Source organism: Eubalaena glacialis, chromosome 11 (assembly GCF_028564815.1).
Source record: "Eubalaena glacialis isolate mEubGla1 chromosome 11, mEubGla1.1.hap2.+ XY, whole genome shotgun sequence".
NCBI classification, from domain to species: domain Eukaryota; kingdom Metazoa; phylum Chordata; class Mammalia; order Artiodactyla; family Balaenidae; genus Eubalaena; species Eubalaena glacialis.
In genome coordinates this window covers 5,949,844-5,964,684 of record NC_083726.1, presented here as the reverse complement: position 1 = coordinate 5,964,684, position 14,841 = coordinate 5,949,844, and the positions used below count along the sequence as shown (strand labels likewise).

The following is a 14,841-nucleotide window of genomic DNA, read 5'->3' as shown; positions in this document are numbered from 1 at the left end:
TATGTCAATAAGAAAATTCCTGAATTGAAATGCAAAGAGAAAAAAAGAGTGGAAAAAAAAACCCCAGAGCAGAACATCCAAGAACTGTGGGACAATTTCAAAAGTGGAACATACTCATAATTGGAATACCAGAAGGAGAAAAAGAAAGAATCAGAAAAAAACATTTGAAGTAATAACGGCCGAGAATTTTCCAAAATTAATAATAGACACAAGGCACATTTCCAGGAAGCTCAGAGAACACCACGCAGAAAAATACCAAAAACTACACCTACTTATATCATATTCAAACTGTCGAAAACCAAAGACAAAGAGAAAATCTTGAAAGAAGCCAGAGAGGGGGGAAAGCATCTATAGAGGAACAAAGATAAGAATTACATGGGGCTTCTTATCAGAAATCATGCAAGCAAGAAGAGAGTGGACTGAAATATTTGGAGTGTGGAAAGGAAAAAATCACCAACCTAGAATTCTATAACCAGTGAAATTATCCTTCAAAAGTGAAGGAGAAATAAATACCTTCTCCGACAAACAATCACCGAGGGAATTCATCACCAGCCACCCTGCCTTTCAAAAAATGCTAGAACACATTCTTCTGAGAGAAGGAAAATCAGACGGGTCAGAAACGTGGATCTACCTAAAGGAAGAAAGAGCATAAGGGAAGGAATAAATGAAGGTAAAATAATATCTTTTATTCTTCTTATTCTTAGCTGACCTAATAGATCATTGTTCAAAGTAACAATAACAATGTATTGGGTGACTATAGCAAATGGAAAAGTGACGTGAGTAAGAGCAATGTTACAGGGGACAGGAGAGAGGATTCAGGAACACTTAGTTTGTAATAAGGCGCCTGCACCTCCCGTGAAGTAGTAATGTGTTATTTGACAGTGGACTTAGGCTAGTTGTTCATGTGTACTGCAAACCCTAGAGCAACCGCTAACATTTTTTAAAGGGAGGGGAGGGGTGCTAGTATGCTCACCTCACAAAGAGAGGAACATAAGACCCATGCACTTAGTCATAGAACTTCCAGCCAGCACAGCTAAGGGACACCGCAAGTTAGAAACTGCATACAAAAGCAGTCCAGGGAGGACCAATCAACTCTGAGTTATCTGGGTTTAAAATTATAAGAGGATAGGACTTGCAGTTAAAGTGGCTTGAACACACATAACTAGCTCCGTTCCTTCTAAAATGACAGAAGAAGGCATTTTTAAAAGGCGTCAAACAGTGGTTCTTGGGATGCTCTAGTCCAGCAGCAGCAGCATCACCCAGGGCCTTGTTAGAAATGCAGATTCCCAGGCCTGCTAAGTCAGACAGCCTGAGGGAGGGGCCCAGCAAGCCGAGTTTCTGATGCTGGCTGGAGTTTACAGAACACCGGCAGAAACCATGAAGGATGGAGAGAAAGTGGAAGAAGACAACAGCTGCTGGGAATTTGATGGATGAGGGAGAACAGATGCGTCAGATTCAAGAAATCTCCTCCTGGAACCAACAGAAGGAACGCGGAAGGGTATCCGACACACCCTGCAAACCCTCAGAGCCTCCAGAAGTGGGCTCCAGGTACACCTAGACGTAGGAATGAAAGTGGGGTTAAAAGAGAAGGATTGGCTAAAAGCCTGTGTGGGACGCAATTAGACCCCGTGCCCCTCCCCAGACTCCCCAGGCTGGGTGCCTGGCCCCCACCCGCCCACCACACACAGTGGAGGATCTGGAGGGGTGTTCTCTGTAGATGGTAAGTGTCTGTCACAGTTCAAAACAGGGAGGGTTCTTAATGAAAAGAGGGGAGTTAAGTGAAAGCTTCTATACTGACTCTATTAGTTTCCTATGACTCTATAACATGATGCCACAAAGTGGGGGGCTTTAAACAGCACACATCTATTCTCTTACTGTTCTGGACACCAGAAGTTGGAAATCAGCTTCACTGGGCAGAAATCACGGTGTCAGCCGGGCTGTGCTCCCCCGAGAGGCTCTAGGGGAGAATCTGTTCTTTGCCTCTTCCAGCTTCCGGTGGCTGCTGGTGATCCTTGGCTTGTGGCCACGTCGCTCCAATTTCTCCCTCTGTGATCACTTCTGGGTGAAATCTCTCCCAGACTCCCTCTTATAAGGACACTTGTGATCACACTGGGCCTACCCATATAACCCAGGATCACCTCCCCTTCTCAAGATCCTCAACTTAATCACATCCATAAAGTCTCTTTCCATATAAGGTGACATTCACAGGTTCCAGGAATTAGGACCTAAATATCTTTGGGGGCATTATTCAGCTTATCATGCTGACTGTTGAAACTTCCAGCCTTCTGTTTCCAGTCAGCTCCCAGAGTGCTGGCAGCAGGAGACCAACAAGTCTTCTCTGGTTGGGTTGCCAGGTTTAGAAAAACAAAGAAACAAACAGATGCCTAGAAGGATACTCAATTAAATTAGAATTTCAGATAAACAAAAATAATTTTTAGTATAAATATATATACCAAAGATTGCATGGCACATACTTATACTAAAAAAAATATTGTTTATCTGAAATTCAAATTTAACTGGGCACTCTGTGTCTTATCTGGCAACCCTAATCCCTGGGAAATCTGACCAGCCCAAAAGAAAAGTTTTAAAGATTCTGACATTGGGAGTCTTCCAAGGAAACTACCCGCCAGATTACCCTGCCAAAGCAGTTCAAACTGAAGTTGACTAGCTCTACCCATCTGTGCAGAACTTTTAATCTATCTCTTAGTATCTCATTCTTAATAGGAGCATATTTTTGAGGAAAATGTCTAACATGGAAGAGAGCAGAAAAAACCAACACTGAGGAGAGACTTCTCAAGAAGAAAACTTTAAAAAAATCTATTCTTAATATCTTCAGAGACATGAACTAGTATATCCATGAAACAAGAACAGGATGCTATAGAAAAGGAATATTCTGAGAATAAAAACAAGTTCTGGTAATTAAAAATATGATAAGTATGATTAGCAGAGACAAAAATCTCAAAAGAAGGGTTGCGAACTAAAACTGAGGAAATCTCCCAGAAGGTGGAGCAAGAAGAAAAAGAGATGGAGGACAGGGAAGGTTTAAAATATAAGGAGACACTCTAGGTGGCTCACTAATCAGTAACAACAGGAGGTTCAGAAAGAAACAAACAGGAGAGGAACTCTTTAATGAAGTAAATCAAGAAAATTTCTGAGAGTTGAAGAACATGAAAAGGGACGTGCAAGAAGACGAAGCTGACAGATTAGTTGAGGTGTCTGAACATACTGGAAAGAGATTTCACAAGTTGGGGTGAGTTGGGGGTTTAATTAGTGATAAGAACTACATAGAAACTGAGCAAACAGAAAAAATTATTATTAACTCCAGGGAAAACAGACTGTTCTATGGGAAAAGAAAAGTGATCAGCTAGTCACAGTAATAGAAAGCCTGAATATTGAACTACACCAAACTGTGACACAGCAATATGGGGGGACAATGGGGTAAGTTTGCGTGTGTTTCCACGGGGTGGTGGAGGCTGAGGGGGTGAGGTGGTTGGTGGTTATGTGATGGGTGAAAAAGAGTTAAATCCTCATCTTCCTGGTAGGAAGTTGATAGACACTGCCTAAAAGTGAAAAATCAAGAAGTAGCTGGATAAGCTTGTCACTTAGAACTACTGAGTAAAGTACCAAAAGATATGAATTAAAGCATTGGAAGTTATTGACTCTGGGAAGGAGATGGGGAGGATGGCAGGGAAGGGGGCTGCTGTTTTTAATAAGCCTTGCAGGACGACGTGACTCCTGCCCAAGTGCATGAATAACTTGGGTGAAATGAAAATAATGTTAAAAAAGGGTGATTATGCTGTTGAGACACACCAGGAAAAGTTATGGATTTGTCAAGTTGCTTTCTTTTTGCTTTGAGTTGACTCAAACCCATTAGAACGTAGCCCAGCCAGAGGAGTATTTGAAGATTCATTCTTTTTTTTTTTTTTTTTTAAATTGAGGTCACATTGGTTTATAGTATTATATAAGTTTTATGAGTACAACATTACAGGTCTACTTCTGTACACAGATAGAGACTGAGTTTTTGGTGGCACGGAGGTTATTTCAATGCCGAAAGGCTGTTTGAGTGGACGGGAAAAGAAGAAATTCACGAAAGCAATGTGACAACCTGATTTTCAGTGCTGTAAGAAACGTATTGCCTCATCATAGAAAACCTGTTTAGAAGATCGGCCAGCTCCTCTTCCTTCAGAGGACAGCCGCAGTCCTGCAGCAACGTCTGCATCTTGCATAAGGATATGTAGCCATTTTTGGAATTATCTAGTTTGGTGAGTGCTTTGCTGATATCTTGATAGTGGTCCTTAAGCTTATCCCTGAAAGAGAATGCATTTGAGACACACACTAAAACCGGGAAAAAAAATAATTTCTTTAAAGCAAGAGTTCCATGATCATTCTAATGTGATGATTTGATGATTCATCTGACAACTGATTTTGAAGATGCTTTGCAGCCTTGTTGTAACATTTACATTGAAAGGTATTCTGGAAAAAAATAATAATCATTTTTATCATTACCATTTTATTATTATTATCATTAGCAAAACTATGTTAGAGAAATTACAACTGTGTCTTTTTACTAGAATGGGTACTTTAAAAATGGAGCCAAGCATTTAAAAATACAGTGATATTACAGACACGGGAAATACACCTCCATCCTCTTGATGAAGACTCGTTGAGCACCTATCACGTGCCAGGTACTGCTCTAGGTGTCAGGATACATCTAGTGAATGAGAGAGGCCTCCCTAGAAGAATTTACATTCTCCCTGGGGCAAGGCCAACGATAAACGGAAGACAACAGTGCCCTGCACGGTGGGTCAGGGGTTAGCTGAGCACCCACAAGTGGGGCTGAGAATGCCCACGGTAGGGGGGCTGCAATTCCCAGTAGGGGGTGCAGGGGGACCTCACTGGGGAAGGTGACACTTGAGCAGAGATGGCAGAGAGCTCAAGGACCCAGTGGGGATTTACCCCTGGAAGACCTCTCTGGGCCCAGGGACAGCCAGCGCCAAGGCCCTGAGGCAGGAATGCGGGAGCGGGAACCAAGGAGGGCAGAGAGTCTGGTCAGTGAGCGCTGACGGGGGCGGGGGTCCAGGTCCTTTGTTCTTAAGAAGCACAGCCCATAATTTGCGTGCATCAGTTGGGAAACCAGGAGCTGTGCTATCTTCGTGTACCTTCTCCCATTTATTTTTCTCAACAGCCCTACAAGGGAGGAGGGTAATTATCATCCCCGTTTTATAGGAAGAAGATAGTGCCCGGCCTGTGCGGAGTCCGGGCTCAGCCAGCCTTCCCTCGCTGGGACAGAGACAGCGTCCAGCTGTAGCTCCTACTCGTGCTTGAGGGCTGATTTTCTTGGGAATGTGTTCAAGTTTCTGATTCAGTCTTTCAGGAGAATTCTTCCCAGACTTAAAAAAAAATTATTGATAAGGGAATAAAAAAGTGTGGACATCTTTAGGAATAAACAGTCTTACACCTGACCTACGGGGGATGGATTCTATTCCATAAACTCGCTCATCCAGGTCCCAGAAAGCTCTTCCTACCACACTGAGCACTGTGTCTGTCTGACATGCGCTCGGCTGTGAGGTTCTTACTCAGGGAAAAGGATATGCCAGAAACTCCAAACACGAAATCTTTGCTGGTAATTGTCTACCACCTCTGATATGTATTTGTGGATACATATCCACAAATTGTTCCGTGAGTGTGCCTGGAAAAAATAATCCATAGCAACAGAGAAGTCAGAAATCAGAAGAGGGGAAGTTGAGGGAATATTTGCGGGGAGAGGGAGGCATGGGCTCCGAAGCTACGTGGGTCACCGTCTCCCTCCCCTGCTGGCCTCCGGTTCCGAGCTGGCTGGTGTGAGTCTTCGAGAAGCTGATAAAAATGAGCTGCACTAACTGTCCGGGGAATGTATCCCAAGAGAAGCCACACCCTGGATTCCCTCACAGGTGTACTTTGAATTCAGTCCCATCCTACAAACTGATTACTCGTAATCACGACTATTATATTCCACTTAATCCTTCAAAATGAAAGTAAATGGAGGTATAAAAAAACATCAAAACTTTTTTTGAGATACATATTTTTAGAAAATTGAGGCGTTCAGTATTCCTTGGACTGGTTTCCAGGCAGTAATTATTTCCCTCGCAGGGTAAATATGTGCTCAGAATAAGTGAGGATTCGGAGCTCTGATCACGCCACGCTGCCAAGCAGAACCCGCGTCAGCCCACACAGCGTCTGGTCCCTGGTCTGGACAACGAGACGGAAGCCCGAGGAGGGCAGCGGCAGGGCCGGTGGGCGGCCGCAGAGCCCCTCGCACACACCGCCGGGCCGGCACGCTGGAGAGAACTGCAGAGAACCCCGTGCGGCCCGGCTGCTTTTGCCTCTGTGCCTCGCAATTTGCATTTGAGAACAGCCGGCTGAGCTTCTGCGGCTAGTTCACTATTGCTGGTCTGACTCTGGAAAATAAATATGGGTTTAGAAAAGGATTCTTCTGAATTTTTAAAGTGTATTCAGGCCACTTCAAACAAAATTAAACCTCTTAGATTTAAGAGGCAAACATAAAATTTCAGTCACTTGAATGAACACGACTCCTGTTTCTTAATCTTATCAAAGCTTCAGTATAAATGACGAGGTTAAAAGTCCTGGAAACACTGCATCTGACGGGGTATCTGGAAGCCCCACTGACACCAACATTGAAAAGTGGGCCATCCTGAAGGGCAAAGTGACTTGACGATTTCGCAATCTGACATCTTTGAGGAAACAGAAGCCGGTCATGAATTTTTACGCATCGGGCTTGTCTTCTTTGGTAAGAAAGTGTGATGGTGGCAGGGGACCGGGTGAGTGTGAATCAGTTTTCGGAGCTTGGTGACCTGAAACGCTTCGTCCAGTGGCACGTAGTTCTCCCAGCTACAGATCCATGCTCGCACAATAAACAGAAACAAGAAGAGAAAGAACATGCGGACGATGCTGAGGATGTGAGATCCCTCCCACAGCCTCATTACTCACAAGTGCCAGGAGAGAGGGAAGGGAAGACACGTGTGGGTAATGAGGCCAGCCCTGTCTGGGAAAGATAAATTCCACTTTTTCGTTACTTTTATGGCATATTTGATTTATACCAATCTTGTGCATATTTTTACTTGAAATTTCACCGACTCCATTCTCCGCCTTCGGGCTTTATAACTCAGTAACTTAGACATAATTCAGGGGTGTGTTCGAACTGCCCTCCTCTTAAACCCCATTTAGCCGTTACGTTTCATCCCTGTGTCCTTGGAGTGCTTCTTTCCTCTGGGGATTCTTTAGCAACAGCTCATTCACTCATTCAGAGATGATGAGGACCGAGAGTAAAGTGACAGACAGGAGATGGACAGATACACAGATGACAGTGCCAGGGAGGTAAGCCTCTGCAGCGGGGAGCAGGGTCCCAGGCCTGGGGAGTGCTGGTGGGTGGCCACCCAGGACCGAGACTGATTGAGAAAGTCTGTCCCATCACTTTAGGTTCACATCAAATGCGGCAAAATTTTCTCCTATGTTCCTTTTTTTAATTGAGGCATAATTGACATATAACATTATATTAGTTTCAGGTATACAACATAATGATTTGATATCTGTATACACTGTAAGATGTATACTTACCATCCATCACCATCCATAGGATGAGAACTTTTAAGATTTACCTTCTTAGCGACTTTCAAATACGCAGTACAGTATTACTAACGATAGTCACCTTGCTGTACATCACATCCCCAGGACCTATTTCTATCATAATGGAAGTTGTGCTTTTTGACCCACTTCACCCACTTCGGCATCCCACGCTACCCTCACCTCTGGCAACTGCCCATCTGTTTTCTGTATCTATGAGCTTGGGTTTTTTTTTTTTTTTAAAGATTCCACATATAAGTGAGATCATATGGTTTTTGTCTTTCTTTGTCTGACTTATTTCACTTGGCATAATGCCCTCAAGGTCCAGCTGTGTTATCACAAATGGCAATACTTCATTCTTTTTTATGGCTGAAAAATATTCCATTGTATATGTATGTACCACATTTTCTTTATCCATTGTTTTCGAATTTTAAAATATGGCAGTAGTGACTAGTTTTATTAGTGACTACTTTTAAACTTTGAAAGGAATCACGCGCAGTCCCACCACCCAAATACAACACGATACCTTCTGTACAGCATCTTGTGGACGGGCACGTACATCTGGTGTAGTTCCAATCATGGTATACAGACTGTTTATTTATTTATTTATTTTGGCCACACCACGGGGCACTCGGGATCTTAGATCCCCGACCAGGGATCGAATCCGAGCCCCCTGCAGTGGAAGCGCGGAGTCCTAACCACTGGACCGCCAGGGAAGTCCCTACACAGACTGTTTAAAACTTCATTGCCCATTAGCCTTCTATCACAGACATTCCCACAGTGTCCGAGGTGCTGGTTGAAACTGGCATACACCACCTCATATTCCTTGGGGCTACGCTCTGTAAGCCAGGCCCTCATCTGGGATTGACAGGTATCCTTTTGTTGCTGCTGTTGAAAACACACTGCAAGTCATACCTTCCACCTGCCAAACTGCTGGCCTCTTCCGCATTATTTCTTTGGGATAAAGTCCCCAAAGGTGAACTGCTGAGTTAAAGAATGTGTCTGTTCCTTCATTCACTCACTGGACAAATACTCACTGGGTGCCTACTAGGTGTCAAGCACTGTTCTGAACCGGGTAGAGACAGGCATGTCCTCGTGGAACCTGCATTCTACTTGTCCAGAGGAGGGGCCAGGTGCTTAGGTTAGTAAACACCTAAAAGGTTCAGTTCTCAAGGGTGAGCTGAGAGTGTGACTGGGTAGGGTGGGGTAGGCTTATAGCTCTTTAACTCCTTCGTAGCTTTGTGACTTAGCGCCGATTTCTAGAATCTACAGCAGTGAACGAGTATGACAATTTCACGACAGCTTTGCCAGCACTGGGAGGTACCACTTCGGAACAACCAGGGCTGCAAGGGTCAACGAGGGGCGGACGCCGGCCCCTGGGCCGTGTGCCCACAGACTCACCCGGCCGGCACGGCCTTCTCCCTGCTCTGCCGCTTCGCCTTCCTCTCCTCTTGCACCTGCTGTGGCTTCGTGAAATGACCCATGAAGTTGAAATAATCCTCTGCGTAGGGCTGATGAATATCCGCTGAATACTTAATCCCCAATTTCTGTAAAAATTCTTGGTAAGTAATGTGCCCTCTTCCCTTGGTGTCGTACCTTTAAAGACAAACAAACAAAACTCTCACCAGTGCGAGGTGCTCAGGGCTTTAACACCTTCTGCACTCCGTCTGCCTGGTCCCTCACACCCCGTGTGCTCTGCAGGCCTGCAGCACCGGCCTCCCCGGGGGTCGGGAACGCAGGATCCTGAGCCTTACCCCAGACCTGAGCTGGACCTGCTCGTAACAAGATCCTCAGGCGACCCACAGGCTCATCAATCAACAGGAAGGTCACCTCACACAAGGTGACCTCGGTCCACCCCAAGAGAGCAACCAGATTCGTCCTCTGTCATTCTGTTAGAAGTACGACTGTGACCACGGAAAATTAAAACCAACCCTTCCGTTCATTCAACGGGCTTTTATGGAGCACCTACATGTCAGAGGAACTATGCTAAGGTTCTAGAAGAAAATCCGTCAAAAAGCATATTCAGTCTTAAAACTCAAATAAATGAATGCCACTTGATTCCAATTCCCCATTTTCTCTTTGAAGAGATGCCAATTACATACAACCAACGAGAGAGACTAGTAAGGAAAACAAGATAAGAATTATGTTATGTACCTGTTATGTCATTTTCTATTATTGGGATTTTTCTAAATTGTCATTCATTTAAAAAAAGGCATAATGGTGGGTTTTTATCTCCCAACATCATTCAAATAGAATAGAATTACTTCAATAAAAAATTTTAAGGCAAATTGCCAATTTTCTTTAAAGAAAAGAAGCATTTATTTTCACGGAAAAGATCTCGGTCCTCCCCTAACCGACAAAAATGGCATTTCCGGCGGTGCTTTTCCCAGATGAACTCAGCGTTCCGAGGGCGGAGGCGGTATTTGCACAACGTCCGGGGCTTCACGCTGCACCCGGCTGCTGTCGGTGCCTGTGGGACGGAGCCAGGCGCCCTGGGCTCTCCTGTGTGAAGCAGGGCCCCCTCTGCTCTCCGCCGCCAACCAGATGCTGCAGGACCACACGGCCGGCCGCCGCCCCTGCACCGGGTCCCCTGCGACCCTCCCAACTGAGTAACGACGAGGAGAACGGATTTATTTACCCGACTTTCCTGTCCTCAAGGGTTGGGGTGGTGGCGGGGACGAGGGGTGAGAAGTTCCCGAGGCCCCCCTGCCCACCCCTCCCTCTGCACCCGTGGGCCTGCAGCCCCCCTGGGCCTCGCGTCTCACCTCCGCCTGCCTCCCAGCATCCAGGCCCGTTTTCATCAGGGTCTGCGTCCTAGAAGGTGAGGAGAGTCCCCTCCTGCGACAGAGGGGCAGGGAGGGCGACGATGTCCGAGCCCCACGCCAGCTCACCGGCCTCGAGACGCCGGCCAGGTCCCGCCACCCACCCACCTGGGCTCGGTTTCCTCGCCTGGCCTGCAGCACGGAGCGGGAGGGCGCTCTGAGACCTCCTGGCTCAGATCATGCCCCCAGTGCTGTCGTCGTTACTAAGGATTTGCGAAGCCCTTCCAGACCTTTCCAGGCGTCCGTTATTAGAACGACCTTAGTGCCTGCAACCCCCGAAAGTACCATTCTACCTTTATTCAGTGAATTTTCTTTCTAAAACAAAACAAAGCGACCCACCCACCAGAGGAAGCCTGAGGCTTGTAGTGGCTTTATGTGCCAGGCGGCACGAAGGGCCAGTGCCTCTAGCAAACGGCTTCGCACACTGCTGGTGACGAGACAGCTGCAGGAAGGAGAGTCTAGTCCTCCATCAGTGCACCTGGGAAGGGGAGGGTTGCCATTTCTTTTTTTTTTTTTTTTTTATAATTTTTGGGGGGGGGCTTTTTATTTATTTATTTATTTATTTATGCTGTGTTGGGTCTTCGTTTCTGTGCGAGGGCTTTCTCTAGTTGTGGCAAGTGGGGGCCACTCTTCATCGCGGTGCGCGGGCCTCTCACTATCGCGACCTTTTTCTTGTTGCGGAGCACAGGCTCCAGATGCGCAGGCTCAGTAGTTGTGGCTCACGGGCCTAGTTGCTCCGCGGCATGTGGGATCTTCCCAGACCAGGGCTCGAACCCGTGTCCCCTGCATTGGCAGGCAGATTCTCAACCACTGCGCCACCAGGGAAGCCCGGGTTGCCATTTCTTGAGCTCCTAGGGCGATCCCAGGGCTGTGGGTCTTTCCCTGAGCTGCATCAGGCCCGTGACCAGCCTGATGCCACCAGAGTGCTGCTGTGATGCAACTCTATAAAGACACCCCTAGAAGAAAGCTCCCCAAGGGGGCTCCCCACCCCTATAGGGGGGCTCCTGAGAGAACGTGCACAGACCACCCGCCTGACAAGCAAGCCCTGGCCAGCAGGGCGCCTCTTCTGGGACCTCTCTCTCGTCCTGAGGCAAAAGCACTGTATCTCCGCCTCCCCTGGATCCCTGTAGCCTGTGGTGAGGACCGGGGAGCGGGGTGAGTGCAGGTAGAGGCTGGGACCAGGGCCTGGTGTTTGTCGCTGCTATTCGCCACCCAAAGGCTCAACCACATCGCACCTCTGCTTCCCCCGCTTCAGTCCGGGTCTTCCCTCCCTGCTCCATGGTGGGTTTCTCGAGGAGAAACCATGCCTCGTTTATCTTGATGGGCGAACCCACAGTTCCCAGCAACACGCCTCGCAAAACTTCCTTATCAATACCTGGCTGCTGAGCAATGAACATGAAGGGCACGTGTCCCTAAGGAAGGCCTGCCATCCCCGTGGGCAACGTTCACGAGATTCCCAACAACAAATTCTCAATCGTGACACTTGAACTGAATGAAAAGACACTTCCTAATTACTTCATTAATAAAGATCATAAACATTCTATTCCCATCTCCAAGGAACAGAAGACCAGATTGCACAATTGCAACTAAAATATTGTTATGAATGTGAATAATAAGAGAGTTAATTCAGCTTACATAACCTCACCCTTCATCATATAATCCTTTGTGTCACATTAAAAAAAATCAACTTGCCTGTAAAGGTTGAATTTTAAAAGGGTTCGGCAACAGATGTGCCAGGAAAAATGTGCACATAAACAGAGGACCCATAAAAACTCGTATTTGCATATGGCAATGGCCACTAATTTATGATATAATCAGATTACTGTGCCCATCTATTGTACACACAGCAATTTGGTTGTACACATGATCTGAATATGTTCACATCGATTGCTGTGCTGAGAAAGTCTTACTCTTTCATGCTCAGTTTAGCACTTGATTCTTACATAAATGACAGAATAATCTTCCAGCACCACTGACCCCAGATTTAGAGGGTCTGGTGCAAGCCCCACTGACGACCCAGGCCCGCAGCAGAGGGAGACGTGGTCCTTATGCAGCTTGGACAGAGGGATTCTCTCGGGGACCATCTGTGAGGATGGTCCGATGGCTCAGAGAGCTGCCCTTCAGAGCACAGAATGTCCAGCTGCCTAAGGGGGCAGTGCCCAATGGCACATTCAGCCAGTCCTGATGGAGCCACAGATTAGACACCATGGGCTTCATCCGCATCCAGGGCCACAATCCCACCCCTACGCTCCCCAATAAGCGGCGGTCTGGCCTTGGATGAAGCCACGCCAGAGATGGGAAACCCACTCCTTCAGGGACTGCCCAGTGGCGTTCTAGACGATGTTAGTCACGAAGACGTCCTTTATGCGGAGCTAAGGGCCTGTCTGGCTGGTCCCTCCTTCGTGTGCAGCTCTTCTAACTCATCCTTGACCATCACGTCCCATTCGATCCTCTTTTCTGAACTGTTCCTTCAACCTTTTCAAATCCTTTCCCACCCAGAGGCTCTCCTTGTCCAGGTGTTCCACCAGCATGGCACGGGGTAGGTTCTCTCTAGACACTGCCTTTGTTGAGGCAACAGAGATGACCCAGCTTCACATTAACCGAGAGTCATATGTCTTCCCGTGGTCCGATGCACATGACACAGGGACTTTTTAATAGTCTTTGCCTTTTATATTGGAATACTAACATACAACTTACCTACCCAAACAAGAAATGTGCATAAATTGGGCATTAATTATCTCCCAAACATTCTGCCAGGTCTGCGTGATCAGCTGGTTGTACACGACTGGCATCTATACGCAAGTTTCCCAGGCTGCTGCTGTCCGACCTGAGTCGTCTGTGCATTTTTATAATACACTGGCTTCATAGTTTTTCAGCAAAGTTGGTTTTAGATCTAAAATAGCGGAGTTCTACCCAATGAAACGAGGCTACAGAAGGGGCTCAGAACACTGAGTGCCCCTGAAGGGCGTGCCCCCCAGGGCCCTGGTCCTGGGGTGCCCTGTGCCCGGCAGGCTCTGGGTCTCAGGCTCTGCTGATGGAAGCAGCATCCTTCCTCTTCCATCCCGGGGACCTCCCACTCCCCCGGCTCTGGGCCTCTCTGCTCACTAGGACCCCCTTTCCCCACCTCTGGCTAATGACTGTTTCTTAAGACTCAACTCAGGCATCGCACCTCCTGGGGGTCTCTCTCTGAACACCCACAGCCCGGGCTGCCCAGCCTCTCCCTCCTGGTATGCAGCTGCTGTCTTCCCGGCCGAGTCGTGAGCACCCTGAGGGTGGAGGCTGCCTTCATCTCTGGAACCCCAGAATCTAGCACAGGGCTTGCAACTTAGAAAGTTTCAAGAAAATCCTGCTTGATGATTGCTCCGATGAATGAATGGATGGATGGATGGATGCACTTTCATCTTGTAATTTATTCTCGGCAGTCTCTCCAAAACCAAACGCATTGCTCCTGAAATCTCGTGCTAAAAGGTCCTGCCTGGCTTCAGTTACCAGGTTTCCTTTCACAACGGCCTCCTTCAGGCTTGATGGTTGTGTTGTTTAACCCTCGGTGAGCCAGGCTCGCTTTACACGCACGTGCTCCCCACTCTGTCCGCCCCTGTGCAGTTAGCTGGGGCCGCAGCCTGGCCCTGGGCCACGGGCTGTGGGCAGAAGTGTGTCCTTCTGGGCCGAAGCCTGTGTGTGGTCCTGTGCTCTGCAGGTCCCGGCGGACCCTGCTGAGGGATGAAGCCACAACTGGAAGCCAGATCCCGAATCACCACTTGGAAGAGAACTGTCCAGAAGAGCCGCTAGACATGCTAGACTTTGTGTGAATAAGAACTAAGCATCCATGTGCCAGGTCACTGAGATTTGGGAGTTAATGCACTAATTTACTTCCAGCATAAACGAGACCTGCCAGACTAACCCGAAGCTCTGAAAGAGTGCACTTCACAGGTGCTTCATAAATGTTGAGTGAACAATGGATGCTGACAATTTTTTGTCTGTATTCTCCCTATTTTCTAATTCTGTGTTTTCGAAAGAGCTGAACGTTATTTTCCTACTCACTTCCAGCTACCCAATTTTGGCAGGGGCTTTCCTCTTCTCACTAGCAGACCCCGGGAGCTGGCAGAGTGTGTCACGTTGGCCCCAGCTGCTCCCTGCCTTGCCGGGGGTCCCTGTCACTCCCGCCGGGTGGGAGAATGCCCCTCCCCCTGTACGGGCAGCTGCAGGAGGCTCCTGGTGCCTGCGCAGCCTGGCGCTGGCAACCACCTTGCCGCCGGCCACCACCTTGCCGCCTACCCCTCCTGCTTTGTAAGGCAGGTGGGGACTTGGAGGGAGTGGACCAGGGTGAGTCAGGGTCAGCAAACGCTGAGCCATTGAGAGGAGCAGGCCAGGAGGTGGAATGAGGGTGAGGACGGCTGAC

General features: G+C 47.7%; 1 protein-coding gene across 1 annotated transcript in view; it reads right to left on the bottom strand.

Annotated features, from left to right (window-relative positions):
• Positions 1–14,841, bottom strand: part of EFCAB6 (EF-hand calcium binding domain 6) — a 136,176-nt gene that overhangs the window by 46,213 nt on the left and 75,122 nt on the right. The window contains exon 11 of the mRNA XM_061204424.1: positions 4,152–4,307. Coding sequence (XP_061060407.1) covers positions 4,152–4,307 — 156 coding nt within the window. The remainder of the gene's footprint in view (positions 1–4,151; positions 4,308–14,841) is intronic.